The sequence below is a fragment of the Oncorhynchus clarkii genome, chromosome 21 (assembly GCF_045791955.1).
Source record: "Oncorhynchus clarkii lewisi isolate Uvic-CL-2024 chromosome 21, UVic_Ocla_1.0, whole genome shotgun sequence".
Classification (NCBI taxonomy): domain Eukaryota; kingdom Metazoa; phylum Chordata; class Actinopteri; order Salmoniformes; family Salmonidae; genus Oncorhynchus; species Oncorhynchus clarkii.
In genome coordinates, this window is record NC_092167.1 from 16,173,131 (window position 1) to 16,200,817 (window position 27,687).

At 43.6% G+C, this 27,687-nt stretch overlaps 2 protein-coding genes across 2 annotated transcripts in view; both read left to right on the top strand.

The window, feature by feature from the left end:
• Positions 1 to 592: 592 nt before the first annotated feature.
• Positions 593 to 15,266, top strand: LOC139378653 (inhibitor of growth protein 3). Its single transcript, XM_071121025.1, has 11 exons — positions 593 to 718; positions 862 to 933; positions 1,855 to 1,955; positions 2,325 to 2,390; positions 12,130 to 12,226; positions 12,505 to 12,576; positions 12,740 to 13,023; positions 13,304 to 13,512; positions 13,845 to 14,037; positions 14,130 to 14,168; positions 14,298 to 15,266. The coding sequence occupies exons 1-11, from the start codon at positions 691 to 693 to the stop codon at positions 14,412 to 14,414; spliced, it is 1,278 nt and encodes a 425-aa protein (XP_070977126.1). The 5' UTR covers positions 593 to 690; the 3' UTR covers positions 14,415 to 15,266.
• A 5,008-nt stretch (positions 15,267 to 20,274) lies between these two features.
• The window catches only part of LOC139378654 (cadherin-like and PC-esterase domain-containing protein 1), a 70,265-nt gene continuing 62,852 nt past the window's right edge, over positions 20,275 to 27,687 (top strand). Inside the window, exon 1 of the mRNA XM_071121026.1 lies at positions 20,275 to 21,277. Coding sequence (XP_070977127.1) covers positions 20,981 to 21,277 — 297 coding nt within the window. The 5' untranslated portion in view covers positions 20,275 to 20,980. The remainder of the gene's footprint in view (positions 21,278 to 27,687) is intronic.

Consider the following 27,687-nt stretch of genomic DNA (forward strand, 5'->3'; position numbering starts at 1 on the left):
AATTTTTTTTTTACAAATGTTAAAATCATTCTTTTACTTTGACATTATAGAATATTTTGTGTAGATTGTTGCAAAAAATTAATTAAATCAATATTAATCCCACTTCATAACACAACAAAGTTTGGAAAAGGTCAAGGGGTGTGAATACTTTCTGAAGGCACTGTAGATCAGGCCTATAATGGATTTAGATCCATAATCTGTTAGACTATTCAAATGTGGGGTGTTATTTTATTTTCTCAGTGTGTTACTTATAGTTGAATGTGTTCGTTATAGTTAAATAATATCTCAATTCAATGTGTGTGTAGGCCTACACAATAAAAATGGTGCCAGATGAGCATTATTGTTGCTCACCTTCATTGAGGTTACACATAAGTATTAATTTACAATTAAAATAGCGCATTTGCATTGAAGTTTGATGATTCAAATGTATTTACCTCGTTGGAAAAGCTTAATTACGCTATTTCAGTCAACGTTTGAAATTGATGTCTATGAACTACAGGAACTAACGGATTTTTGAAGTTTAGCACTCAACTCCATATCTGGCCAATCACATTCTACGTTCTACTGACGTCACTTTCTCTGACCTCAGTTTGTCAGTGGTATTTTTTCTTCGGGACACAGCGGTTTGCGGCGCCATATTGAAAGACACAAAATATTTTCATAAACGCCTAAAATATCTAATTTGCCAAGATGCTGTACCTAGAGGATTACCTCGAGAGTGAGTATTACGTTTATTTTACGCCTAGGTGGTATTATTTGTGTATTTACTGTCGTAAATGTGCATAATTCTAGCCGGAGCGCGCCCGGACTGTTAGCCTAGCCATGCTAACACCTATATTCGCTTTTTCTTCTCGCTGGCAGTGATCGAGCAGCTACCCATGGATCTCCGCGACAGGTTTACGGAAATGAGAGAGATGGACCTGCAAGTTCAGAGTATGTATTGCTGCAACGTGACAGTCTACAAACACTTCACCGGCGAGCATTTTTCAAGTTGAAAACACATAATTCTCAGCGTCGCACTTTTTAGGGTCATGTAGAACAAAGAGTCGAACTCCTAACACAAATTAGCTAGTTAGCGTCCAAATAAAAGTGATAAATTCAGTATTTTTATTTGTATAGCAAACACAGCTAGCTAGCAGTAGCGAACTTGGCTAGTTTAACATTGCAACAACTTTCAGTAACCTGAGAAAGTTAACGTTAATGGGTTTGTTTGATTCTAGCTAGGGTTATAGAAATTACAACATAAGGTCATGTTATATTTGTTTTCCATATAGAGGTACAACTAACGTTTGCTGATCGTGTGTGCATGCACAGAAGTTGAACAATGAATGTAAACAAGACAGGGGACATAGATTCGGAGCGGAGCGTACACATCACATGTAGTATCAACGTTATACATGTAACGTTAGCTAGTTAACAGTTTTTCATGTGACTATAACTAGATACATATACGTGAACTGTTTGCTAACTAGAGCATACACCGATATTAATTTAACCTGAACGGCTATGTAGTACAGTGGTTCCCAACCAGGGGACCTTTTATAGGGGGTTCTTGAGAAGACTCATGAGACCATAGTCCTACTGGTATAATGCACAGGGACTTGTACTCCGGGCAGAGCAAAATTCAGTTGGTGGTACAGTAATCGAAAAAGGTTGGGAACCACTGGTGTATTAGTGGTGGTTCGGTTCACTGGTAGTTTTAATCACAAGCCTTCGGGTCCACAGACACCACATATATATTGTCCCGTCTGGTTAGCATTGAAGTACAAATGCATATGAATTATTCCACATGCATGCAGAGTATAAACCCATATGAATAGTGTCCAGGTAGCTCACTCTTCCCATTTGCTGTAGATGCCATGGACCAATTGGAGCAGAGAGTAAATGAGTTCTTTGTCAATGCAAAGAAGAACAAGCCAGAGTGGAGGGAAGAGCAGATGGGAGTCATCAAAAAGGTGCCAAATAAGTCTCAAGATTATGTATATTTCCCTTTTCAAAAAGACAGTTTTGTTCTTTTAATCCCATAAATGTTTTACGATAAAGCTGTACCACCACACTTTTTGTGATGATTCTTTGTGCTTTGTCATTTACATTTTAGTCATTTAACAGATTATCTTATCCAGAGCTACTTATAGTTAGTGCATTCATCTTAACATAGCTAGGTGGCACAACCACATATCACAGTCATAGTAAGTACATTTTTCCTCAAAGTAGCTATCAGCAAAGTCGAAGCTAGTAAAAAAGTGCCCGTGTTAGTTCACTAAAGGCTTTTATTTTTTTATATGGTGTCAGCTTGGTCTCTGACAGCTTTTTCTCGGTTTCAGGATTATTATAAGGCATTGGAGGATGCAGATGAAAAAGTACAGCTGGCCAATCAGATTTATGATCTGGTGAGTTGGAAATTCAATGCCAAGACGGAGCTCTGTCTAACAATGTCTGTTTTGTTTCATGGGTCCTGGGAAACCACGTCTATAAAAAGGTAGGGACAAGGGAAGTTGGAGGAGAATCTTTATCGCTTGTGGCCTTTTTCAAGATGATTTGTGGGTGCATGTCCCCACTAAAATATAAAATGTTCTGTTCAGGACTGTGCGGTCTCTGTGCCACTGGGTGGCAGTCAGACAATGCAAATCATTTGGAAGTCACAAAAATGCCAGTCTTTTCAGATGTTTTTAATATTTATTTAGATATTGACATTTCTATCTTTTTTTTTGTACAATATATTTATTGGCATTTAAATTTATTTTTTTTTACAGTTTAACAATCGTCAAAATATGACACCGATAATGCCATGTTATTCCTTCCACCTACACAAAACACCATGCTACATGGGGGCACATTGTGCAAAACCCTTCCCTCCCCAACACAGGAACACTCCTCTCCCTCCACTCGAAACCGATATTAGCCTCACTAATTAACACCAAAAAAAGAAACAGAATGACCTTCACATTCCATGCTAGAAAATAAATGATTTCAACACAAAAACAAATAATAATAATACATTAATGAAGTATGTAGTAATGAGGCAGCTAAGGTGACGTCTCTAGAAACTTCTGAAAGTCCCCCCAGACATCAGTAAATTCAAAGGGTTTATTATATAAATTGTATGTTATTTTTTCAGATGGAATATAGGAGGACAGTTGTTTTAGCCACATCTGCTTGCTTGACGGAGTGTCACGCTTCCACATAATAGCTGTGCATTTAGTGGCTGCAATGACGGCCAATTTAATGAATCTGGTTTTGCTACAAATATTAACTGGTAGAACAGAATCATCTCCAAGAAGACTAAGGGAAGGATCTAGTGGTACCCTCATATTAGTGACCTGTGATAAGATCTGAATAATGTCTTTCCAATAATAGCTTAGTTCAAAGCAGGACAAAAACATGCAGAAGTGTGCCCACTCCCTTATTACACCGTGGGCAAAATTTTGAATATTTAGAATTGATCTTATACAGTCTCTCTGGTGTAAAGTAGACCCTATGTAAAATATTGAATTGCATCAACTTGTGCTGAGCATGTAAAAAGAGCTTTCCCCATTTCTCATTCTCAAAAATGAGACCACGGTCATCATGCCACTTCATGCAAGCTTTCAGACGTTCATCGTTCCCCAATAGAGCTTGAAGACCAGAGTACATGTAGGAAATTAAACCTTTTGCCCCTTTCCAGCCGCAGTTTATCAGTTTTAGGTTTACTCATGGGCTGAATCCTACCTCCCTGCTGAGTTGCAATGTAATGTCTAACCTGTAGGTACCTGAAGAAATGAGTTTGAGGTAACTGAAAATGAGATGCCAGTTGTTGAAAGGATAGTAGTTCACCTTCTCTATAGAGATGACCAAATGTTTTAATTCCTTTGTTGAACCAAGAAAATGTAATACCATCTCTCAGGGTGCTTTGGGTAAGATGGGGTTATTATAGAAAGGTGTTTGTTCATGTATAGATCGGAGCCCTTATGTTTGTTTACAGACTTCAATCCATATATTTAAAGTGTTTTTAATGAAAGGGTTGTTTATGAGACCTAGCAAAGCTTTAGGTGGGCTAATATAAGGTATAGATGATGCCAATGTAGCAGGGGTCAGACACTCCTCCTCTGTCTCCCAAGAGGGTGAACTTGTTGTTGTATTTAGCCATACCCACACAGCCTTTTAACTGAGGCGGCAGGGTAGCCTAGTGGTTAGAGCCTTGGACTAGTAGCCAAAAAAAAGTTGCAAGTTCAAATCCTCCAGCTGACAAGGTACAAATCTGTCGCTCTGCCCCTGAACAGGCAGTTAACCCACTGTTCCTATGCCGTCATTGAAAATAATAATTTGTTCTTAACTGACTTGCCTAGTTAAATAATAAAAATAAAAAAAAATGTCCAGTAATACAACTGGAAGTCAGGTAGAGTAAGTCCTCCTTCTGAGTATGGTTCGCATAAAGTTGTGAGTTTCACTCTGGGGGGTTTCCCTTTCCACAGAAATGAAGACATCTTCCAATTAAGTTGTTTGGAAAAAACTTTGGGAATAGGAAAAGGCAAGGTTTGAAAAAGGTACAAGAATTTTGGTAATATATTCATCTTTACACAATTGTCCCACCCAATAAGAGAAATTGGTAAATCCCACCATCTAATTATTCCCCAACCTTTTTGAGAAGTGTAGTATAGTTCAGTTGATGTCTTAATAATTTCAGAATGAATTTGCAATCCAAGATGACATTTTCTGTGGTTTCCAAGTAAACGACTGATCTAAGATTGGGTTCTGCATAGCTGCCCTGTTAAAAAGCAAAGTTATACTTTTCGATGGGTTTATCTTATATCCCGAAAAGGTCCCATATTCTTTCAGGATGTCAACTAATGCTCGGAGTGAAATTTCTGGTTTATTGAGGTAAAGCAAAACGTCATCGGCATATAGCGAGACCAGATGTTCAGGCCCACCTATACGAACACCATGGATGGATGGATGAGATCTAAAAGCTTCTGCCAGTGGCTCTATAGCCAAATAAAAAAGGAGAGGACTAGCGGGACAACCCTGTCTTGTGCCACGTGATAGAGAGAACTGTGAGGAAATGTTTCCATTAGTCAGGACCTGAGCTGCCGGACATTTGTACAGTAATCTAATCAGACCAACATACTTAGGTCCAATATTCATCCTATGTAAAACTTCTATGCGGTCAAAAGCTTTTTCTGCATCTAATGAAGCCGCCACTACAGATTCTTGGTCATTCTCTACATAATATTAAATAATCTTCTGATATTATCAGGAGATGAGCGGTTTCTTACAAAGCCTGTTTGGTCCATATCAACCAAGTCCGGAAGAACCTTATCCAGTCTAAGAGCTATGAGTTTCGCAAGAATCTAATATGAAGTGTTCAATAGAGATATTGGCCTATTCAACCCACGCAGAGGATCTTTCCCAGGTTTGAACAAAACTGATCAGTGCCTGTTCAAGTGTGTCTGGGAGCTTTTCTGTCTCTATGGCATAATTAAACATACTGCATAGAGCACATATGTCAGAGTCAAGGCCCGCGGGCCACATCCGGCCCGCAAGAAGGTTTTTTACGGCCCCTGGGATGATCTTGATTTATTATTAGAACCGGCCCGCAGCAAGCCGGCAGCCCGCAGATCTTTTACACGCACCAATACTACATTTCCCACAATGCAAAGGTGACGCACCGAGCAGTAGGCTGCTTCATTTCAATATTTATTGGCACAGCAGTCGTCAGCATCACAGTAAAATTAACTTTCAGATACCCATCAAAAATGGCAAAACGGAAGGTGGATACTGAGAACCGGGGGTTTCAAACAAGGTGGGAGTCGGAGTATATGTTCACGAAGGTAGCTGGAAAACCTGTGTGTCTTCTGTGTGGAGAAAGTGTGGCGGTACTGAAAGAGTATAATCTGAGACGACATTATGAAACGAAACACGCGGACAAAAACAAGAATATGGACATGGAACAAAGGCTACAAAAGGCAGAGGAATTAAAACGAGGCCTCAAATCTCGACAGGCTCTGTTCAAAAAAGCCAAATCACAAGGCCAGGCTGCTGTCAAGGCCAGTTTTATTTTGGCAGAAGAGATCGCTAAATCAGCCCGGCCATTTACGGAGGGGGATTTCATCAAAAACTGCATGATTAAAGTTTGTGACGAAGTTTGCCCAGAAAAAAGGCAACTCTTTTTAAATGTGAGTCTGAGCAGAAACACCATTGCCGAGAGAGTAGACCAGTTGTCCATCAATCTAAAAGAGCAGCTTGTGAAAAAGGGAAAAGATTTTATTGCATATTCCTTGGCTGTGGATGAGAGCACCGACATTTCTGACATTGCCCAGTTGTCAATTTTCATCCGCGGAGTGGACTCCAACCTAAGCGTGACAGAGGAGTTTTTGGCTTTACGTCCTATGCATGGCACAACTACGGGGCATGATTTGTATGAAGAGGTGTCAAGATGTGTAAATGAGATGGAGCTGCCTTGGGAAAAACTCGTGGGTTTGACAACCGACGGAGCACCTGCGATGTGTGGACACAGGAGCGGACTGGTGGCGAAGATACGGGAAAAGATGCAAGAGGAAAACGCGACAGGTGAGCTGACAGCTTATCATTGTATCATACACCAGGAAGCGTTGTGCGGTAAAGCCTTGAAAATGGAGCATGTAATGAGCATCATCACGCGCACAGTTAACTTTATCAGAGCCAAAGGTTTGAATCACCGCCAGTTCAAGGCATTTCTGACGGAGTTAGAAACGGAGCATGGTGATTTGCCTTATCACACAGAGGTGCGATGGCTAAGCCAGGGAAAGGTGCTTCAAAGATGTTTCGAGCTTCGTGAGGAGATTTGTCTGTTCTTGGACAGCAAAGGGAAAGACACAACACAACTCCGAGACGAAATGTTTCTGTGTGAAATGGCTTTTCTGTGTGACATTACGAGTCATCTGAATGCAATAAACTTGCAGCTGCAGGGTCGGGATCGTGTCATCTCTGATATGTACAGTACAGTGAAGGCATTTAAAACCAAACTGACTCTGTGGGAGACGCAGATGCGGAAAGAAAATTTGAGCCACTTTCCCAGCTGCCAGACCATGAAAGAGAAGCTCTCTACCAGTGCGTTCCCGAGCACACAGTTGGCTGATAAAATAGGTATGCTTGCCGCTGACTTTCGACGCCGATTTGCTGACTTTGAAGCACAAAAAAGCAGGTTGGAACTGCTCGGTAACCCATTTGCTGTTGACGTGGAAAGCTCACCACCAAACCTCCAAATGGAGTTGATTGACCTCCAATGCAATGATGCACTGAGGGCAAAATATGCGGCAGTGGGTGCTGCGGAGTTCGCCCGTTTCCTCCCCGGCACAATGCCCCAGCTGCGCATCCAGGCTGCTCAAACGTTGTCTATGTTTGGCAGCACATACCTGTGTGAACAACTGTTTTCTTTGATGAACCTGAACAAAACATCACACAGAAGTCGACTTACTGCTGAACACCTCCACTCAATTCTGAGGATTTCTTCAGCTCAGAGCCTTACCCCGAACATTGATGAACTTGTGGAAAAGATGGGACACCACCAAGTATCACCCTCAACCTCAAACAAGTGAACATTACTGTGCAATCACATATTTAGAGTTTTTACTCAGTTCAAGTTTAAAAGTTAAAATTTAATATTTGTTTTCACTGCATGTTACTTCTCCTTAAACAAAGTGTTGTTTTTGATTAATAGATTTTTGCACTTTATTTTTTTGTATTTCAATCCAATTATATTTTAAAAATATTTCAGTTGAGTGGATGATAGAAAATTGCTATTATTGTTTTTTCTTTGAAGTAAATTTAGCCCACTTTTGCTAAAATAGAAAATATAGTCTACTGATGGTGCCTTGAATACCGGTTTCTTTCATTTAATGTTCATGTTATGGGGATATTTATATAAAGGAAATTTGTCTTTTGTGTCTGTTGAAAATTAAAGATTACTGACAGAGCCATAAGAAAATATTGCTTTATTTATCTGATCATATTGTAATATATTTGTTAGGTTTTCAGTAGGTTCAATTAGGTTCACTAGACTATATGCGTCATTTAAAAATTTTTCAATGAACATTCGAACAGTCCGGCCCTCGTCTTGTAGCTGATTTTTTTATTTGGCGCTCCGTCCATTTGACTTTGACACCCCTGGCATAGAGGCTCAATTAGTTTGGGTAAAAAGGATCGATAGAATTCAACAGGGAATCCGTCTAACCCCGGTGATATCCCCCCAGCAGTGTTGGAAATGTATTCCCTCTGATGTAATCTCTTTCTCCAAGTGCTCTCTATCCTCATCAGTTAAAGTTTGTACATTGGGTTTGTTCAAAAACTCATGCACTGTGGCAGGGGCATCCCCTTCAGACTTGTACAATGTTTCATAAAACTCCATGAAGACTAGAGTAATTTCCTCAGGACTGTGAAAAACAGTGTTGTTGGGTAGCTTAATAGAGCTAATAATTCTACTAGCATCCTCTCGTCTTATTTGCCAAGCAATCAACTTTCCTGCTTTATCTCCATGTTCGTAGTAGTTTTGTTCTAAGAGCATTTTCTGCTTTATAGGTCGTCAGGGTGTTGTATTCCAATCGCTTTGAGTGTAATATTTGTAGAGTTGAGTTGTCAAATGTTACACTGTTCATTTTCCAGATCTCTAATTTCATTCTCCAACTAATTTACTTGAGCCTTATACATCTTATGAGTACCTGAACTAAAGGATATGATTTGCCCCTCAGATATGCAAGGAAAGCTTCCCATAAAATTCGGGGGGAGGCAGAGTTGTATTGGTGCTAAAAATTTGACTATATGTGGGTTCAGAAATGTTACTTACTAAATAATCCCACATTTGTATGTGCCAAACCTCCATCTTGAGGGTGGCTATGCTCTACTGACTGGTACTGAAGCCAGCAGGGCAGAATGATCTGATATACATCTTGCTAAGTACTGACAACCAGTCGTTAAACCTCCCTTTGCTGCAGGAATAAGAAATAAGTCAATTCTAGAGTAACTGTTTTGGACAGGGGAGTAAAATGAGTATTATTTAACCTTTTGGTTGTGAAATCTCCATAAATCTCCAAGTCCAGTGTTACATTTCTGCTTTTAACATTTTAGCTGCCTGTGTGAGGCTGATACTATTAGAGGAAGATCTATCACTGGAAGGGTTCAGTACCAGGTTAAAACCCCCTGCCATTATTATCTCTGATAATGGGCATGTTAACTTCAAAATGATGTCTTGGTGAAATTTAGGGTCGTCATAGTTAGGCTCATACACATTCACAATGGTAATGGGCTCAGTGTTAATGAAACCTTGAATGATCACAAACCTACCCCCATTGCCTTTAATCTGAGATTGTATCTGAAAGGGTTAATGCTTATTAATGAGTATGACCACCCCTCTTGCCCGAGAGGTGAAAGATGAATAGTACACTTGACCCACCCACTCTCTCTTCAGTTTATCATGCTCGGAGTCAGTCAGGTGTGTCTCCTGCAGAAGAGCTATATCAACCTTATGCTGCTTTAGATCATTCAGAATGTGTTTGCGCTTGACTGGGCATTTAGTACCCCTAATCTTAAGTGTCATAAATGTATAGTTATTAGGTGCCGACATCTTTGAAGGAAATAAGAAATAGGGAAAAGGAAAGAAACAAAACTGCGTTGTCTATACAACGTGTACAAAATGAAAGTATAAAGTAGTAAACATACCCTGACCCTACCACAAACCCACCCAACCCCCTCCCCAACAGAGGGAGTTAAAGAACCCATATCCTTAGACACTAGTCTTTAAGCTAGATGTACAGTGCCTTGCGAAAGTATTCGGCCCCCTTGAACTTTGCGACCTTTTGCCACATTTCAGGCTTCAAACATAAAGATATAAAACTGTCTTTTTTTGTGAAGAATCAACAACAAGTGGGACACAATCATGAAGTGGAACGACATTTATTGGATATTTCAAACTTTTTTAACAAATCAAAAACTGAACAATTGGGCGTGCAAAATTATTCAGCCCCTTTACTTTCAGTGCAGCAAACTCTCTCCAGAAGTTCAGTGAGGATCTCTGAATGATCCAATGTTGACCTAAATGACTAATGATGATAAATACAATCCACCTGTGTGTAATCAAGTCTCCGTATAAATGCACCTGCACTGTGATAGTCTCAGAGGTCCGTTAAAAGCGCAGAGAGCATCATGAAGAACAAGGAACACACCAGGCAGGTCCGAGATACTGTTGTGAAGAAGTTTAAACCCGGATTTGGATACAAAAATATTTCCCAAGCTTTAAACATCCCAAGGAGCACTGTGCAAGCAATAATATTGAAATGGAAGGAGTATCAGACCACTGCAAATCTACCAAGACCTGGCCGTCCCTCTAAACTTTCAGCTCATACAAGGAGAAGACTGATCAGAGATGCAGCCAAGAGGCCCATGATCACTCTGGATGAACTGCAGAGATCTACAGCTGAGGTGGGAGACTCTGTCCATAGGACAACAATCAGTCGTATATTGCACAAATCTGGCCTTTATGGAAGAGTGGCAAGAAAGCCATTTCTTAAAGATATCCATAAAAAGTGTTGTTTAAAGTTTGCCACAAGCCACCTGGGAGACACACCGAACATGTGGAAGAAGGTGCTCTGGTCAGATGAAACCAAAATTGAACTTTTTGGCAACAATGCAAAATGTTATGTTTGGCGTAAAAGCAACACCCTGAACACACCATCCCCACTGTCCCCATACACAGTAATATAAACAACATATATAAACAACATTAACCAAACTGGGCCTCTGTGTATAATAAAAGTATACAGCAAAATGTAACTACCTGGCATAGTGTGGATGTATAGTAGCTATAGCTACACCCTTGTAAACATAGCGAGCTGGCAAAATAGCACAGCCAACATTAGCTATGATCCAACTTTACCTCGCCAGTCATTGTCACGCTAGCCATCTAGCCAGCCAGCCTGTCAGTCAATCATATGAGTAATTTCGTTGTTTCCTCATGTGCTAACAGTTCACTATCTACTGTATCCAAGTTCAAAAGACAGTTCCTCAGGGTGTAGTAGACGTGAACATGTCAGGAAGTTCTTTCCTCATGTATGTTTCAGCCATCTTCACAGAGTCAAAGGTGCGCTCACCATTCTTGGTTTCGATCCACAAAGTTGCTGGGTAGCGAAGACCGTATGGCCAAGCCAGCCTGACGTAGAAGTCTCTTCAGTGGGGAGAAGGCCATCCTCCTCTTGTGTAGTGTGAGAAAAAGATCATACTTCTGGCTTCTCCGTATTTGAGCTCTCCCTTTGCTTGGGCAGCAGAGAGGATGCGAACAGTTTCCTGGTACCGTAGAAATTGAGTGACAAATGCCCTGGGTGCAACCTGGCCAGGCAGCTGCCTCCTTAGGGTGCGATGGGCCCTCTTGATCTCCAGTGGGTGTGCAGGAGGGGGTAAATCCAGAATTTTGGGAATCCATTCCTCTAGAAAGAAGATTCTCTTCCCTCCACGGCCTCCAGGAAACCTTGAAGTCTCAAATTCGAGCAACTTTGGAAGTCTTCGTGATAATCAAATTTCTCCTCGAGTTTAGAGGTGGCATCTTCCAACTTCTTGTATTTTTGGTCCACTTCCTCGCAGACGTCCAGGATGGCAGCCTGGTGGTCAGCATGGTCTTTTTCTAACTTTGTCACTCGTCCCGTTGGGACTTTCTGGTCTTCGTGGAGTTTATAGACCAGTACATCAATTTTTCTGAGGCGTTCAGAAAGTGTCTCTAGGAATTTTGTTATACCCTTGTCCATCTCCATTCTGAACCATGCTGGTGCTTCTTCCAAGCTAGCATCCGCCAAGGCCAAAGAAGGGCTGTCAGAGGGGCATTTTTCTATGACTTATCTGAGGCTTTGACATATTGGGCATCTTTTCCTTTGGCGATACAGTAGATGTTTTAACTTCCAATTCACTATTAACAAACAGGTAAACTGTGTCAAAATGCCTTAAAATTGTTTGACAGTTCGAGGACGCTACGCAGACGTGTCTTGTTAGAAACGTTGGAAAATGGCGAAGCTCTTATCTTTTGATTTTGATCTATTTCAAAGTGATTATTCAATGTGTGAAATCTTGGAAGGTTTGTTCAACATCTATTGTGGGGTATGAACAGTATGGTATATAATGGGGTGTGTGTTGCAGGTGGACCGCCACCTGAGGAAGCTGGACCAGGAGCTGGCTAAGTTCAAGATGGAGCTGGAGGCTGACAATGCTGGCATCACTGAGATCCTGGAGAGACGTGAGTCACGTCTGTCAATCACAACACCATAGAAGACCCTTCCCCTTCATCTTAACCCCCTTGGCCCTGCCAGAATGTTGGGCTGACAGGCTGCTTTTTTCTAGTCTAGTTTCGATTGCAATTATGTGATAGTGGAATGGTATCAACCTTTCCATTGGGATATTTCAGCCCTGCTAGGGGGCAGTATTGACCGAAAAATGACCCTGTTGAGTCAACTTTTGTGTCTGTCAGTGTTGTCACAGAGAGCCAGCTCTAACATTTTCTCTCTCTTCTGTCAGGATCCCTAGAGATGGACAGCCCTTCTCAGCCCGTCAACAACCACCATGCCCACTCACACACCACCGTGGAAAGTAAGTACAAGTCTTGGCTGTTTGGCTGACCTTCTTTTTGGAGTTGTTGCATGTTGAAAGCCAATATACATTTTTCTAAGGAGCCTTGTTTGTATAGATTATTTGCTGCTTTCCTATGCGAGGTCATGAAGGTAGTAATTAATGTCTTGTTTCTGTGTGACAGAGAGGAAGTACAATACGCAGCCGAGCCACCACACTACAGAGCACGTCCCGGAGAAGAAGTTCAAATCTGAAGCCCTGCTCTCCACACTCACGTCAGACGCCTCCAAGGAGAACACACCCGGCTGTCGCACCAACAGCACGACGTCAGCCTCTAATAACGTGTACAGTGTAAACTCATCCCAGCCCCTGGCCTCCTACAACCTCAGCTCTCTGCCTGCTGGGCCCGGGGCTGGGGCAGGGGCCATCACCATGGCTGCAGCGCAGGCTGTGCAGGCCACCGCACAGGTATAAACACATTCTTTTTCACACACACATACACCCAACTCCATTGTCCTCGGATTTTATTCAGATGAGTGCTGCACTGATGGGGATGGGTATCAGTATCTTGACCCAGACTGTCTGTTCTGAGAATTATCTGATTGGGACAAATGTCCTTGAATGTGTAACTGATGTGTGTCCTATGACTGTAACTAACCCTGTTCATGGCTGTGTCTCTCTCTACCTGCCTTTCCCATCTTCTTTCTCTGTCTGTGCCCTCCTCCTTCCCTCTCCCGTTCCATGTCAGATGAAGGAGGGCAGGAGGACTAGCAGTCTGAAGGCCAGCTACGAGGCCATTAAAAACAATGACTTCCAGCTAGGGAGGGAGTTCTCCCTGACCTCTCGGGATACCACGGGGGCCTACTCCACCTCCGCCTTGGCCAACACCCTCACCCAGACCCTCACCCCAGCCGGCTCAGCCGTCGCCTCCGACTCCCGCGGCGGACGCAAGACCAAGTACGACACAACTTACACACACAACTTACACGCGCGCACACAGCCCCCGTACGCTCAAGCTAGCCCTAGCTAGTGGTCTTCTCCAGTGATATCACTTTTCATGCCTTATTAAACCTTGTCAATCCACCCTGAATCACCCCACATCAGATGAACAGATGTCAGGCCAAATCACGCTACATCATTTAGTTTCAGTGTCCGGTCCCATGATGTCACGCCACATTATGCCAGCCATGCTTTTCAACTCCACCTCCACAGCATGAATAAATAAATGAACATGAAAAATTGAGATCTTGTCTAAACTGTCCAGTCTTTTCTCCCCTGCCCCTCCACAGAAGCAACACCAAGTCTTCCAACCACCAGTCGTCGTCCTCCTCGTCTTCTTCGTCCCTGTCGTCGTGCTCCTCTTCTTCAGCCCTGGCCCAGGAGCTGTCGCAGCAGGCCTCAGCCCTCCCAGAGTCTGAAACCAACAACCAGGTGGACTGGACCTACGACCCCAACGAGCCCCGCTACTGCATCTGCAACCAGGTACACACACATCCAGAGACGCACTCTCTCACACTGGACAGCTCACACCTACAGCTGACAGGTTAACTAAAATGGCTTCTCTCTTGTTAAAGGTGTCTTATGGAGAAATGGTGGGCTGTGATAATCAAGACGTAAGTATCCATTTCCATTTGCTTTTCTCATTTTCTAGAACTGTTACCATATTACTTTCACATAGGACTTTATCAAATGAGAGATGACGTATGAGAGCTAACCTGAGTGCCCTTTGTGTGTTTGCGCAGTGCCCCATCGAGTGGTTCCACTATGGCTGCGTGGGCCTAACAGAAGCCCCGAAGGGGAAGTGGTATTGCCCCCAGTGTACTGCCGCCATGAAGAGGAGAGGCAGCAGGCACAAATAGACACCCCACCTCTACTACCCCACTCCTCATCCAGGACCATCCCCCATCCCACACCCCTACCCCTCCAAACCAACTGTCAATGCTATTTCAACTGTAGTTCCTCCCAACAAGTGTGTGTACCTGTTGTGGCCACACACAGTATTCTTATTCACCTGTCTGTCTGTGTGACCTCTCAGGGGTCAAAACAGTGGGGTCAAAGGTTGTTATTGCAGGGTCAGTCCTGTGTGAATATTTGGATGAGACACCTGACTAGAAAATCAAGACAAGGAGCCAAGACTTCCTGAAACTGCACCTCCTGGTTGGGTGTTCATTGTCCTCCCCCCGCACCCCCCTTTCCTCAATTTTGAGCCTTGGCGCACCTCTTCTCTCCCACGTTCATCAGACATTCCTTGCCTTTCCCCTTGTTACAGGAAGGGCTTCCACGCACGGCTGCAACAAGAAGTGCTCATTACAGTAAAATGCTCACAGGGGAATGACACAGACTGGGAAATGTAGTCCAAGGGTGTTTATTGGACTACAAAACCCAACCCCTCTACAAGTTTTGATTTTAATTCTAAATCGAATTGATGAAACACAACTAAGACTTTTAAAAGATGAGGATTGGGACAGTGGTCATTTCAGGTAACGTATGGATGAATATGACTGAACCTCCACCATTGAGTCCTGTAAAGCTGAAGAGTTCAGAATGTACAGTGTAAGATCAGTCGTAACTGAAGCGTGTATGTCTGTGAGTGTAAGTGTTTCTGTATGTGCGTGTGTGTGTCACTAGTCATTCTGTACTGAGACGGTGTGTTAAAGTTTCCAGAGATGTAGAAAAAAAAATCAAATAAAGTGATCCAAGTTCTTTTGGTATTTCATGTGTTTCCTAGCTTCGTCTGTCAACGATGACCTCTCTTCTTGATCAAACTGTAGCATTTCATAGCTCTAGGTATCCATTGTATTCGACTACACAATCAAAATGTAGATTGCTTTTGAATCACCAATGTTTTGATTCACAGCAGGCTTACAATGTGGACTGATTGCTTTGTAAGTGTTGTGCGTACACACTGAAGAAGGCTGTAAAGCCGAAACGTCTGTGTACTCTATCCCTGTTGCAGTAAAACATTTTAAAAATCTAATCAAATTATGTCACTTGCACCGAATACAACAGGTGTAGCAGACCTTACCATGAAATGCTTACTTACAAGCCCTTAACCAACAACACAGTTTTAAGAAAAATATTTACTAAATTTACTACAAATAAAAGAGTAACAGTAATGAGACTACAGTTGAAGTCGGAAGTTTACATACACCTTAGCCGAACACATTTAAACTCCGTTTGTAACCATTTCTGACATTAGATCCTAGTAAAAAAATTCCCTGCCTTAGGTCAGTTAGGATCACCACTTTATTTTAAGAATGTGAAATGTCAGAATAATAGTAGAGATTTATTTCAGCTTTTATTTCTTTCATCACATTCCCAGTGGGTCAGAAGTTCACATACACTCAATTAGTATTTGGTAGCATTGCCTTTAAATTGTTTAACTTGGGTCAAATGTGTCGGGTAGTCTTCCACAAGCTTCCCACAATAAGTTGGGTGAATTCTGGCCCCATTCCTCCTGACAGAGCTGGTGTAACCGAGTCAGGTTTGTAGGCCACCTTGCTCACACACTTTTTCAGTTCTGCTCACAAATTTTCTATAGGATGGAGTTCAGGGCTTTGTGATGGCCATTCCAATACCTTGACTTTGTTGTCCTTAAGCCATTTTGCCACAACTTTGGAAGTATGCTTGGGGTCATTGTCCATTTGGAAGACCCATTTGCGACCAAGCTTTAACTTCCTGACTGATGTCTTGAGATGTTGCTTCAATATGTCCACATAATTTTCCTGCCTCATAATGCCATCTATTTTGTGAAGTGCACCAGCCCCTCCTGCAGCAAAACACCCCCACAACATGATGCTGCTACCCCCGTGCTTCACATTTGGGATGGTGTTCTGCGGCTTGCAAGCCTCCCCCTTTTCCATCTGAACATAATGATGGTCATTCTGGCCAAACAGTTCTATTTTTGTTTCAACAGACCAGAGGACATTTCTCAAAAAAGTATGATCTTTGTCCCCATGTGCAGTTGAAAACCGTAGTCTGGCTTATTTATGGCGGTTTTGGAGCAGTGGCTTCTTCCTTGCTGAGCGGCCTTTCAGGTTATGTCGATATAAGGCTCGTTTTACAGTGGAAATAGATACTTTTGTAGCTGTTTCCTCCAGCATTTTCACAAGGCCCTTTGCTGTTCTGGTATTGATTTGCACTTTTTGCACCAAAGTACGTTCATTTCTAGGAGACAACGTGTCTCCTTCCTGAGCAGTATGATGGCTGCGTGGTTCCACGGGGTTTATACTTGCGTATTATTGTTTGTACAATTGAATGTGGTACCTTCAGGCATTTTGAAATTGCTCCCAAAGATGAACCAGATTTGTGGAAGTCTACAATTTATTTTCTGAGGTCTTGGCTGATTTGTTTTGATTTTCCCATGATGTCAAACAACGAGGCACTGAGTTTGAAGGTAGACCTTGAAATACATCCACAGGTACACCTCCAATTGAGTCAAATAATGTAAATTAGCCTATCAGAAGCTTCTAAAGCTATGACATCATTTTCTGGAATTTCCCAAGCTCTTTAAAGGCACAGTCAACTTAGTGTCTGTAAACTTTTGACCCACTGGAATTGTGATACAGTTAATTTGAAGTGAAATAATCTGTAAACAATTGTTGGAAAAAGTACTTGTGTCATGCACAAAGTAGATTTCCTAACCAACTTGCCTAAACTATAGTTAACAAGAAATCTGTGGAGTGGTTGAAAAACTAGTTTTAATGACTCCAACCTAAGTGTTTATAAACTTCCGTCTTCAACTGTATGTACAGGGGGTACTAGTTAGTTAAGGTAATATGTGCATGTAGGTAGTGGTAAAGTGACTGCATAGATAATAAAATAGCGAGTAGCAGCAGCGTAACAAAAACAAAATGGGGGGGGGGTCAATGAAAATACTCCGGGTAGCCATTTGATTAGCTGTTCAGGAAGCTTGGCCCCAGTGATGTACTGGGCTGTACGAACTACCCTCTGTAGTGCCTTGCGGTCGGAGGCCAAGCAGTTGCCATACCATGGGGTGATGCAACCAGTGAGGATGCTCTCGATGGTGCAGCTGTATAACTTTCTGAGGACCCATGCCAAAACTTTCCAGTCTCCTGACGGGGAATAGGTGTTGTCGTGCCCTCTTCATGAGTGTCTTGGTATGTTTGGACCATGGTAGTTTTTACCCGTTTTTCTCCCCAATTTTGTGGTATCCAATTGGTAGTTTACAGACTTGTCCCATCACTGCAAATCCCGTGCTTCTTGACACTGCCCGCTTAACCCGGAAGCCAGCCGTAAACCTGGTGACCATGTCAGCATGTCCCCTAACCCGGACTATGCTGGGCAAATTGTGAGCAGCCCAATGGGTCTCCCAGTCGCGGGAGGCTGCCACGGAGCCTGGACCACTGCGCCACTCGGGAGGCCCCTCTAGATGCTGTCTCATCGTTGTCGGTGATCAAGCCTACCACTGTTGTGAAGTCGGAAAACTTAATGATGGTGTTGGAGTCGTGCTTGGCCACACAGTCATGGGTGAACAGGGAGTACAGGAGGGGACAAAGCATGCACCACTGAAGGGCCCCTGTGTTTAGGATCCGTGTAGAAAATCTGTTGTCTACCCTTACCACCTGGGGGTGGCCCATCAGGAAGTCCAGGATCCAGTTGCAGAGGTTAGTGTTTAATCCCAGGGTCCTTAGCTTAGTGATGAGCTTTGAGGGCACTATGGTGTTGAACGCTGAGGTGTAGTCAATGAACAGCATTCTCACGTAGGTGTTCAGTTTTGGCCAGGTGGGAAAGGGCGGTGTTGAGTGCAATAGAGATTGTGTCATCTGTGGATCTGTTGGGGTGGTATGGAAATTGGAGTGGGTCTATGGTTTCTGGGATGATGGTGTTGATGTGAGCCATTACCAGCCTTTCATAGCACTTCATGGCTACAGATGTAAGTGTTATGGGTCGGTAGTCATTTAGGCAGGTTACCTTGGTATTCTTAGGCACAGGGACTATGGTGGTCTGCTTGAAACATGTAGGTATTACAGACTCGGCCACGGACAGGTTGAACATGTCAGTGAAGACAATTGCCAGTTGGTCAGCACATGCTCAGAGTACACTTCCTGGTAATCTGTCCCTGCTGCCTTGAGAATGTTGACCTGTTTAAAGGTCTTACTCACATTGGCTACGGCGAGCGTGATCACACAGACATCCGGAACAGCTTGTGCTCTCATGCATGCTTCAGTGTTGCTTGCCTCGAAGCGCACATAGAAGTAATTTAGCTTGTCTGTTTTGGCTTGTGTCACTGGGCAGCTCGCGGCTGTGCTTCCCTTTGTAGTCCGTAATAATGTGCAAGCGACAGGCATCGGAGCTGGTGTTGTAGGATTCAGTCTTGGTCCTGTATTTACTCTTTGTCTGTTTGATGGTTTGTCGGAGGGCATATCGGGATTTCTTATAAGCAACCGGGTTAGAGTCCCGCTCCTTGAAAGCGGCAGCTCTACCCTTTAGGTCAGTGAGGATGTTGCCTGTAATACATGGCTTCTGGTTGAGGTATGTACTTTACGTACTGTCACTGTGGTGACAATGTCATCGATGCACTTCTTGATGAAGCCGTTGACTGATGTGGTATACGCCTCAATGACATCGGATGAGTCCCGCAACATATTCCAGTCTGTGCTAGCAAAACAGTCCTGTAGCTTAGAATCTACATCATCTGACCACTTCCGTATTGAGCAAGTCACTGATACTTCCTGCTTTAGTTTTTGCTTGTAAGCTGGAATCTGGAGGATATAATTATGGTCAGATTTGCCAAATGGAGTGCGAGGGAGAGCTTTGTATGTGTCTTTGTGTGTGGCGTAAAGGTGATCTGGAGTTTTTTTATTTTTAAACATTGAATAATGAAGTACGCTTTATGCACCATTTTTTTGTGCGAACCCATTACACCGCTGTGCTTTAAAGGTGACCTGCTCGCCCCAATAACATTGTATTTCAGCTCTCAACCAATGCAGTACTAACAGAGCTATTCAATCATGTCTCTCAAGGGCTGATGTACTGCTGTTTTTCTTTATTTGGTAGGAAATGCGTTAATGAATGCCACTGATTTACCATGAGCCAGCTCACCTGCATGGTGTCCCATGTCTAAATCATTCCCTGATCTGAGGAGGGTAATGAAAACCAGCAGTGTTCACACACAAGGGGATTTGGGTAGATAGTAGCCACTCCTGTCAGTCATTCTATTGATGGTAGACACAAACTGCCATAATAACTATATTTTTTAGAAGGAACCTGGGTTGTCTTGGAGAAATTACAACTTCACCAAAAAAGGGAGAATGTTTTCGGCCCTTGCTCCAAAAGGGAACCTTTTCAATAGCCTCTCTCTCACCACTTCTGACTGAAACAAAGCAGGGCTCCAACTCCTTTCTCTAAATAATGAGCCAATGGAGGACTGATGTATGTGCCACAAATAGCAAAGAGTGAGCCCTGTCTTTTACCACAATTTGAAATGAGGGGGAGCATACCTCGACCCCCGACGGAGGAGGCATGTGTGCACATTTAGACCGCTCAGTGTACATCGTGGAATTCCTAAACCGTTACTTTACAAGAACACTCCTCAACTATCCAGTTGAAAAGGATCTATGGTATAAACTCCACTTATTTTTTTTTCTTTATCCGAGGGAGTTTTACTTTTGGGAACCGGTAGACATGTGAGTGAGACTGTAATCCAGCCGTCTGCGCGGAGAGGAAGTTCGGCTACTGTTGATTTTTTTTTCTCTTAGAGTAGCCTAACCCAAACCAGGTGAAGTCGCCCCCCGGTGCGCAGCCAGCGCTCGGATATAGTGGAAACCCTCTTTGTAGTCTGTAGTCTATTTCAGGGTCTGAAGTCTTGGTGAAGTTCTTCATTTTTCTAACTTCAGTTTGGTTCTATTTGTGTCTGATCTGATGTTTTATTGCGTCCTGTTTTTGGTTCTGGATGGGAATGGCAGTTTTCTGACAGCGGGCAGGAGCAGAGTCTGATCTAGCCACAGTCATGAGGTTCCGCTACTCGAGAATGTTTTTAATAATCTGAGGAGCACTCTTCCCTAAAGAAAGAGAGAGGGAAAACTTTTCCATGCTCTCTCGGGGCTCCATGGTTTTCGAGGATGTGAAAGTTGGACTGTGGCTCACTTTGCTCTAACTTCATTATCACGAATAACGGAATAACAACGTTGGGAAAAAGGTTTTGTTTGTTTGTGCCAGCTCACAAATCAACACTCAAATGTGCCATAGCGACGGCTCTTGGACACCGTGTACCCACTCTGAAATACAAACCAGGTCATCTTTGAAAAAAGATAACATGCAGCACAATGTTTCAGGTCGTGGGTTATTCCTGAAGTGCGTGTTTTTATAGATAGCCCCGCTGCTCTTTGTTTTTGCTAAACGGCCAGAGTTGTGTGAGGTCTGAGTAAGACGCGGAGAAGAAGTAGGCTAAACATCATCCCTCATGGTATGCCTTTATTCTTCTGCCAGCAAAGTTTGGAGTGAAGCGGGAATGTTTCTTCCGCGGCTCTGGACGCTCCGCCGCAGGTATTGCTCCGGACGATTATTGCTCCTAGGGGTCGCGGTGTGTCTTTTCTACCAGACCCTGATGGTGGCACGGAGTCGGTTCAAAGGCGGCACACCCGCGGCTGATGAACGCAACAAGTCAACGATGACTGGAGCGTTGGAGGTATTTGATGAACTTCTGCAGGACCCTGCGGGGCTTATTTCTACCCTGGAGGCTTTGGAGAGGGAAATATATGTAAGTGGGCATATGATAGAAGTGCACTTAATAGCTATCTATTGTCCAATTTTTGTCCTGTGCTTTAGGTAGCCTACGTGCAATTGGGATGAACCTTGAATATTGGAGATTCAAGGATAAGCTTTGATCCATCCCACAATGGGAACAGCTTTGATACAAGTCCATCTCACAATGACTATAAGGCCATTTCATAATCAAAACACGTGGGTACAGGATTTCTTTACACTGTGCTGCGTTAGTTGCGTGCAATGGTTGCATGGCACTCTATGCAGCCTGTGTTTTGTCTTTGGGCGCAAAACACCGTCTGAGTTTAATTAACTTTAATGAGCAACAACAACCTTAGCTTCCAGTCTCACAACAACATTATTGGATGCTGACTCCTTGGTTTAGACTATATAACTAACAGGTTGAGCCTATTTTAATTAAGTTGTCAAGTAACGTCAAATGTTTAAGAGTAGTGAACCGTTTTTTTTTAAATAGATGTTAGTGTTGAGGTATTTAGATGAGCGAGCTAGCGGCTCGAGGCTCAGCTTGACACGTGCTCTAGAAGCGCTCTTTGCGCCACACAGATGATTGACACCTGTATGAACCTTTCAAAACAAGGTTGCATATTAAGTTCCTGGGTTATTTTAAGTGATTGTTTTCTGAAGATGTAGCCTAAAAGTTTGGCCATTAATCAAGTCGGATAAACCATCATGTTACAGCTCTCATGTCCATAAAATGACAGCCGACATAATCTGAGGTAAACCGAAGATGAGGGATTTAAATGTATTTATACCCAGCTGCCTCAAATGTGGCAATTGCCTTCACCATTAGAGCCTTGTTTGACTGCTCTGTAATTGTGAGAGTATTCTGGTAATCCCACTGTTACTGCGTTTGCTTTTCAGTCTTTCAGGAAGTGTGTGTTGTATTCTCACAAGAGTGATGCTTCCATAGATCGCAGACCAGCTGCTAGTACCGCAGATCACTACACAGCTCTCTGTTTACCATCTACCTCTAACAACTGATTCTAGCTCTACTTACCCACTTCTAACCTTTACCATTGTGGGTTAAATTAGGAAAGTGTTCCTGGAACAGTTATTTTATTAGGCCATACTTGTCCTTCTCTCTGGTTGTCTTGGCCCCTTGGAGAGGAAGGGAGAGAATAAATACACAAGGGGAGGAGGGAGGAGGGATGGTGTTGAGAGAGGGAGGGAGAGGCAGTCTGTTGGTCTTGACTATGTGGTTGACAGGGAGAAAGCGAGCTGTCACAGCCGAATTTGTTATCTACCACAAACACGCTGCCTCAGTTTAGCTGTTGAGTGCAACTCTGTGTTCCAGAAACCCAACTCTAAAAGTTCTGAATGTTGGACTTATTGTGAATCAGAAGTTTGAAGTCTGAGCCATTACATTGCCCTTATTTCTCCTTTCATGATATGCTCAAAGGAGTCTTTCATAGTTGCCATTGAGTGTGACTGCGGGGGGGGGGGGGGGGGGGGGGGGGGGGGGGGGGGGGGGATGGTGATTTGAATTGCTGGAGAGTTGTTAGGGAGGAGGCGTTTTAGCAAGGGTGTTTGTGTAAAGGTTGGCAATGTGTGTGTGAGTGTGTGTCCATGTGCGTGTGTATGCAGTTAGCACCTGTGTATGGCTGTCCCAGGCTTTCCCAGGTGCTAGCGGCATGAGTGCTCCGGCAGTAGGAAGTGTTAGAACAGAGTTACGGAATGTGATCCTCCAGCTCTTTATCCCCTTTGAGTCTCTTCCACACCCTGACAGACCCATTCAGTCCCAGGGCAGGAGGCAGGAGACTGGACCATGGATCAGAAAAGCATGGAACACAGCCTCACTCGCACACACATACACGCTGTAATCCCATCAGAGCGGCGTTCAAACTCCACATATGTGTGGAGCATGTTTCGTGGTGTTCAGAGTGGAACCCCTGCCAGATAGATCTGGAAGCTTGTTTGTTGCTTTGACGCTGAGTCAGGAGTCAGTTAGGGTGCTCTGGAGGTAGGGTCAGGGAGTCAGTTAGGGTGCTGGGGAGGTAGGGTCAGGGAGTTAGTTAGGGTGCTCTGGAGGTAGGGTCAGGGAGTCAGTTAGGGTGCAGGGGAGAAGATCTTGGATAGGGTCAGGGAGACAGTTAGGGTGCTGGGGAGGTAGGGTCAGGGAGTCAGTTAGGGTGCTGGGGAGGTAGGGTCAGGGAGTCAGTTAGGGTGCTCTGGAGGTAGGGTCAGGGAGTCAGTTAGGGTGCTCTGGAGGTAGGGTCAGGGAGTCAGTTAGGGTGCTGGGGAGGTATGGTCAGGGAGTCAGTTAGGGTGCTCTGGAGGTAGGGTCAGGTAGTCAGTTAGGGTGCAGGGGAGAAGATCTTGGATAGGGTCAAGGAGACAGTTAGGGTGCTGGGGAGGTAGGGTCAGGGAGTCAGTTAGGGTGCTGGGGAGGTAGGGTCAGGGAGTCAGTTAGGGTGCTGGGGAGGTAGGGTCAGAGAGTCAGTTAGGGTGTTGGGGAGGTAGGGTCAGGGAGTCAGTTAGGGTGTTGGGGAGGTAGGGTCAGGGAGTCAGTTAGGGTGCTGGGGAGGTAGGGTCAGGGAGTCAATTAGGGTGCTGGGATGGTAGGGTCAGGGAGTCAATTAGGGTGCTGGGATGGTAGGGTCAGGGAGTCAGTTAGGGTGCTGGGGAGGTAGGGTCAGGGAGTCAGTTAGGGTGCTGGGATGGTAGGGTCAGGGAGTCAGTTAGGGTGCTGGGATGGTAGGGTCAGGGAGTCAGTCAGGGTTCTGGGGAGGTAGGGTCAGGGAGTCAGTTAGGGTGCTGGGATGGTAGGGTCAGGGAGTCAGTTAGGGTGCTCTGGAGGTAGGGTCAGGGAGTCAGTTAGGGTGCTGGGATGGTAGGGTCAGGGAGTCAGTTAGGGTGCTGGGATGGTAGATCTGCCCATGTGTGTACTCCAGTGGTGGTCAGTGCTGTTTAAGATGACACATTTTTTTTCATGAGCATGGCCTTATTTCTATTACAACATATTGGGATGACTTACATTCATATTCCATTCACCTAGTTCAATGTAACAGCAATAGGTTTAGGCTACTACATGATACTAACATTTTCCTACACACATCATAAGGGAGCCTATTAATGAAAGTTTACAACATAGGTGCACAGACAGTGACACATTCAATACCGCCTTGCACGCTCTTGCCTGCATCTAGCTGATATAGTGTGTAACCATTACTCCAACAGTTGCAATTGAAAGTTTCTATTGGAAAAATTCAGGTATGTTTATCCCCATTTGGTTTCATTTGCTTCCTTTTAAGAAATGTATTTTCAACAGAATCGGCAGGAAATGAATACACCCCTGATCATTCATAGCAGCCATGTTGTTTTCCTTCTCGCATCTATGCACTCTCTTCCTCTCACCTTGTCCCTTCGCTTGTGGACTTCAATGCACAACACATCAGCTGTATGTGACCAGGCGAGAAAAACTTTCCAAATCATAACGTCTACACATAACCTACATCGTTGTCACCATATTAACTTCATAGTCAACATAGCTAATATAACTAACGTGTACAGTGTACAGTGTACAGTCAGTAAACAGTTTAGCACTTACACCGGCAGGCCCCGATGGCAATAAATTAGTAAAACCAAAAGCTTATGTTGACTTGGAAGAGTTCCAGTGTTGTGTTGAATGGTCATAACCAGCTAACTAACATAGCATCCCCCTATTTGAACAATGAGTTTGTGCTGGCTAAACTAGCTAGCTGCATTTGCTAACTAAGTAAGTGAAACTTAAAGTTTTTATTTTTTTAAATGACAATCTCTCTATTTCTCTCTTGCTTCTCCTTCATTTTGGAGGAAATTAATTTGTTCAAAACTGTTCAATGATGGTCTTTCTCTCTCTTTGAGTCAACGACTCACCACATTTTATATACTGCATGGCTCGCTAGCTGTAGTTTATGCTTTCAGTACTAGATTAATTATCTGACTCTTTGATTGGGTGGACAACATGTCAGTTCATGTTGCAACAGCTCTGATAGGTTGTATGACGTCCTCTGGAAGTTGTCACAATTATTGTGTAAGTCTATAGAAGGGGATGAGAACCATGAGCCTCCAAGGTTTTGTATTGAAGTTAATGTACCAAGAGGAGGACAGAAGCTAGCTGTCCTCCGGCTACACCGTGGTGCTACCCTAATGAGTGCTGTTGAGGCTACTGTAGACCTTCATTGCTAAATAGTGTTTTAATACATTATTTGGTAAAGTGATTATATTTAGTATAGTTTTACCTAAAATAACTTTAAGTGTTTAACAATTAAACATTTTATGAAATTCACTGAGGAGGATGGTCCTTCCTCCTCTGAGGAGCCTCCCCTGGTGTACTCTAATGGCTGGGTCCCAATACTGTTAATTTCGATAAGAGACATTACTGTGCAGCCGTATTCATCGACCTGGCCAAGGCTTTCGACTCTGTCAATCACAACATTCTTATTGGCACACTCGACATCCTTGGTTTCTCAAATGATTGCCTCGCTTGGTTTACCAACTACTTCTCTGATAGAGTTCAGTGTGTCAAATCGGAGGGCATGTTGTCTGGATCTCTGACAGTCTCTATGGGTGTGCCACAGGGTTCAATTCTCGGGCCGACTCTCTTTTCTGTATACATCAATGATGTTGCTCTTGCTGCTGGTGATTCTCTGATCCACCTCTACGCAGACGACACCATTCTGTATACTTCTGCCCCCCCCCTTGGACACTGTGTTAACTAACCTCCAGACGAGCTTCAATGCCATACAACTCTCCTTCCGTGGCCTCCAACTGCTCTTAAACGCAAGTAAAACTAAATGCATGCTTTTCAATCGATCGCTGCCCGCACCTGCTCGCCCGTCCAGCATCACTACTCTGGACGACTCTGACTTAGAATACGTGGACAACTACAAATACCTGGGTGTCTGGTTAGACTGTAAACTCTCCTTCCAGACTCACATTAAGCATCTCCAATCCAAAATTAAATTTAGAATCGGCTTCCTATATCGCAACAAAGCATCCTTCACTCATGATGCCAAACATACCCTCGTAAAACTGACCATCCTACCAATCCTCGACTTCGGTGATGTCATCTATAAAATAGCCTCCAACACTCTACTCAACAAACTGGATGCAGTCTATCACAGTGCCATCCGTTTTGTCTCCAAAGCCCCATACACTACGCACCATTGCGACCTGTACGCTCTCGTTGGTTGGCCCTCGCTTCACACTCGTCGCCAAACCCACTGGCTACAGGTTATCTACAAGTCTCTGCTAGGTAAAGCCCCGCCTTATCTCAGCTCACTGGTCACCATAGCAGCACCCACTCGTAGCACGCGCTCCAGCAGGTATATCTCACCCCCAAAGCCAATTCCTCCTTTGGTCGTCTTTCCTTCCAGTTCTCTGCTGCCCATGACTGGAACAAATTGCAAAAATTCTGAAGCTGGAGACTCACATCTCCCTCACTAGCTTTAAGCACCAGCTGTCAGAGCATTTTACAGAACACTGCACCTTGTACTTAGCCTATCTGTAAACAGCCCATCTATCTACCTACCTCATACTGGTATTTATTTATTTATTTTGCACCCCAGTATCTCTACCTGCACATTCATCTTCTGCCGATCTACCATTCCAGTGTTTAATTGCTATATTGTAATTACTTTGCCACCATTTTTATTTTACCTTTATTTAACTAGGCAAGTCAGTTAAGAACAAATTCTTATTTTCAATGACAGCCTAGGAACAGTGGGTTAACTGCCTGTTCAGGGGCAGAACGACAGATTTGTACCTTGTCAGCTCGGGGATTCGAACTTGCAACCTTTCGGTTACTAGTCCAACGCTCTAACCACTAGGCTACCCTGGCCTATTTATTTCCTTAACTTACCTCATTTGCACTCACTGTATATAGACTTTGTTTTATTTTTTTCTACTGTATTATTGACTGTATGTTTTGTTTATTCCATGTGTAACTCTGTGTTGTTGTATGTGTCGAATTGCTACGCTTTATCTTGGCCAGGTCGCAGTTGCAAATGAGAACTTATTCTCAACTAGCCTACCTGGTTAAATAAAGGTGAAATAAAAATAAATAAAAAAATAGTCCTCTACTTGGTATCCTTTTCTAAATGACCAGTAATCTAAATTGAATGAACTGCTAGCAGCAAAGAAGTGGTAGCATATGAAGGAATCTCTTCAGTTGATGATACTGATAGAAGACTAGGAGGCACCTGCACCATATTACTGTACTGAGGAAGGATGGAGGCACCTGCACCATATTACTGTACTGAGGAAGGATGGAGACACCTGCACCATATTACTGTACTGAGGAAGGATGGAGACACCTGCACCATATTACTGTACTGAGGAAGGATGGAGACACCTGCAACATATTACTGTACTGAGGAAGGATGGAGACACCTGCACCATATT

Bases quoted from the DNA above. Each gene is read 5' to 3' on its own strand.
- LOC139378653 (XM_071121025.1), top strand. From the start codon at position 691: ATGCTGTACCTAGAGGATTACCTCGAGA. The intron at 934-1,854 runs GTATGTATTGCT...CATTTGCTGTAG, and splicing joins GATGGACCTGCAAGTTCAGA to ATGCCATGGACCAATTGGAG. The intron at 12,577-12,739 runs GTAAGTACAAGT...TCTGTGTGACAG, and splicing joins CTCACACACCACCGTGGAAA to AGAGGAAGTACAATACGCAG.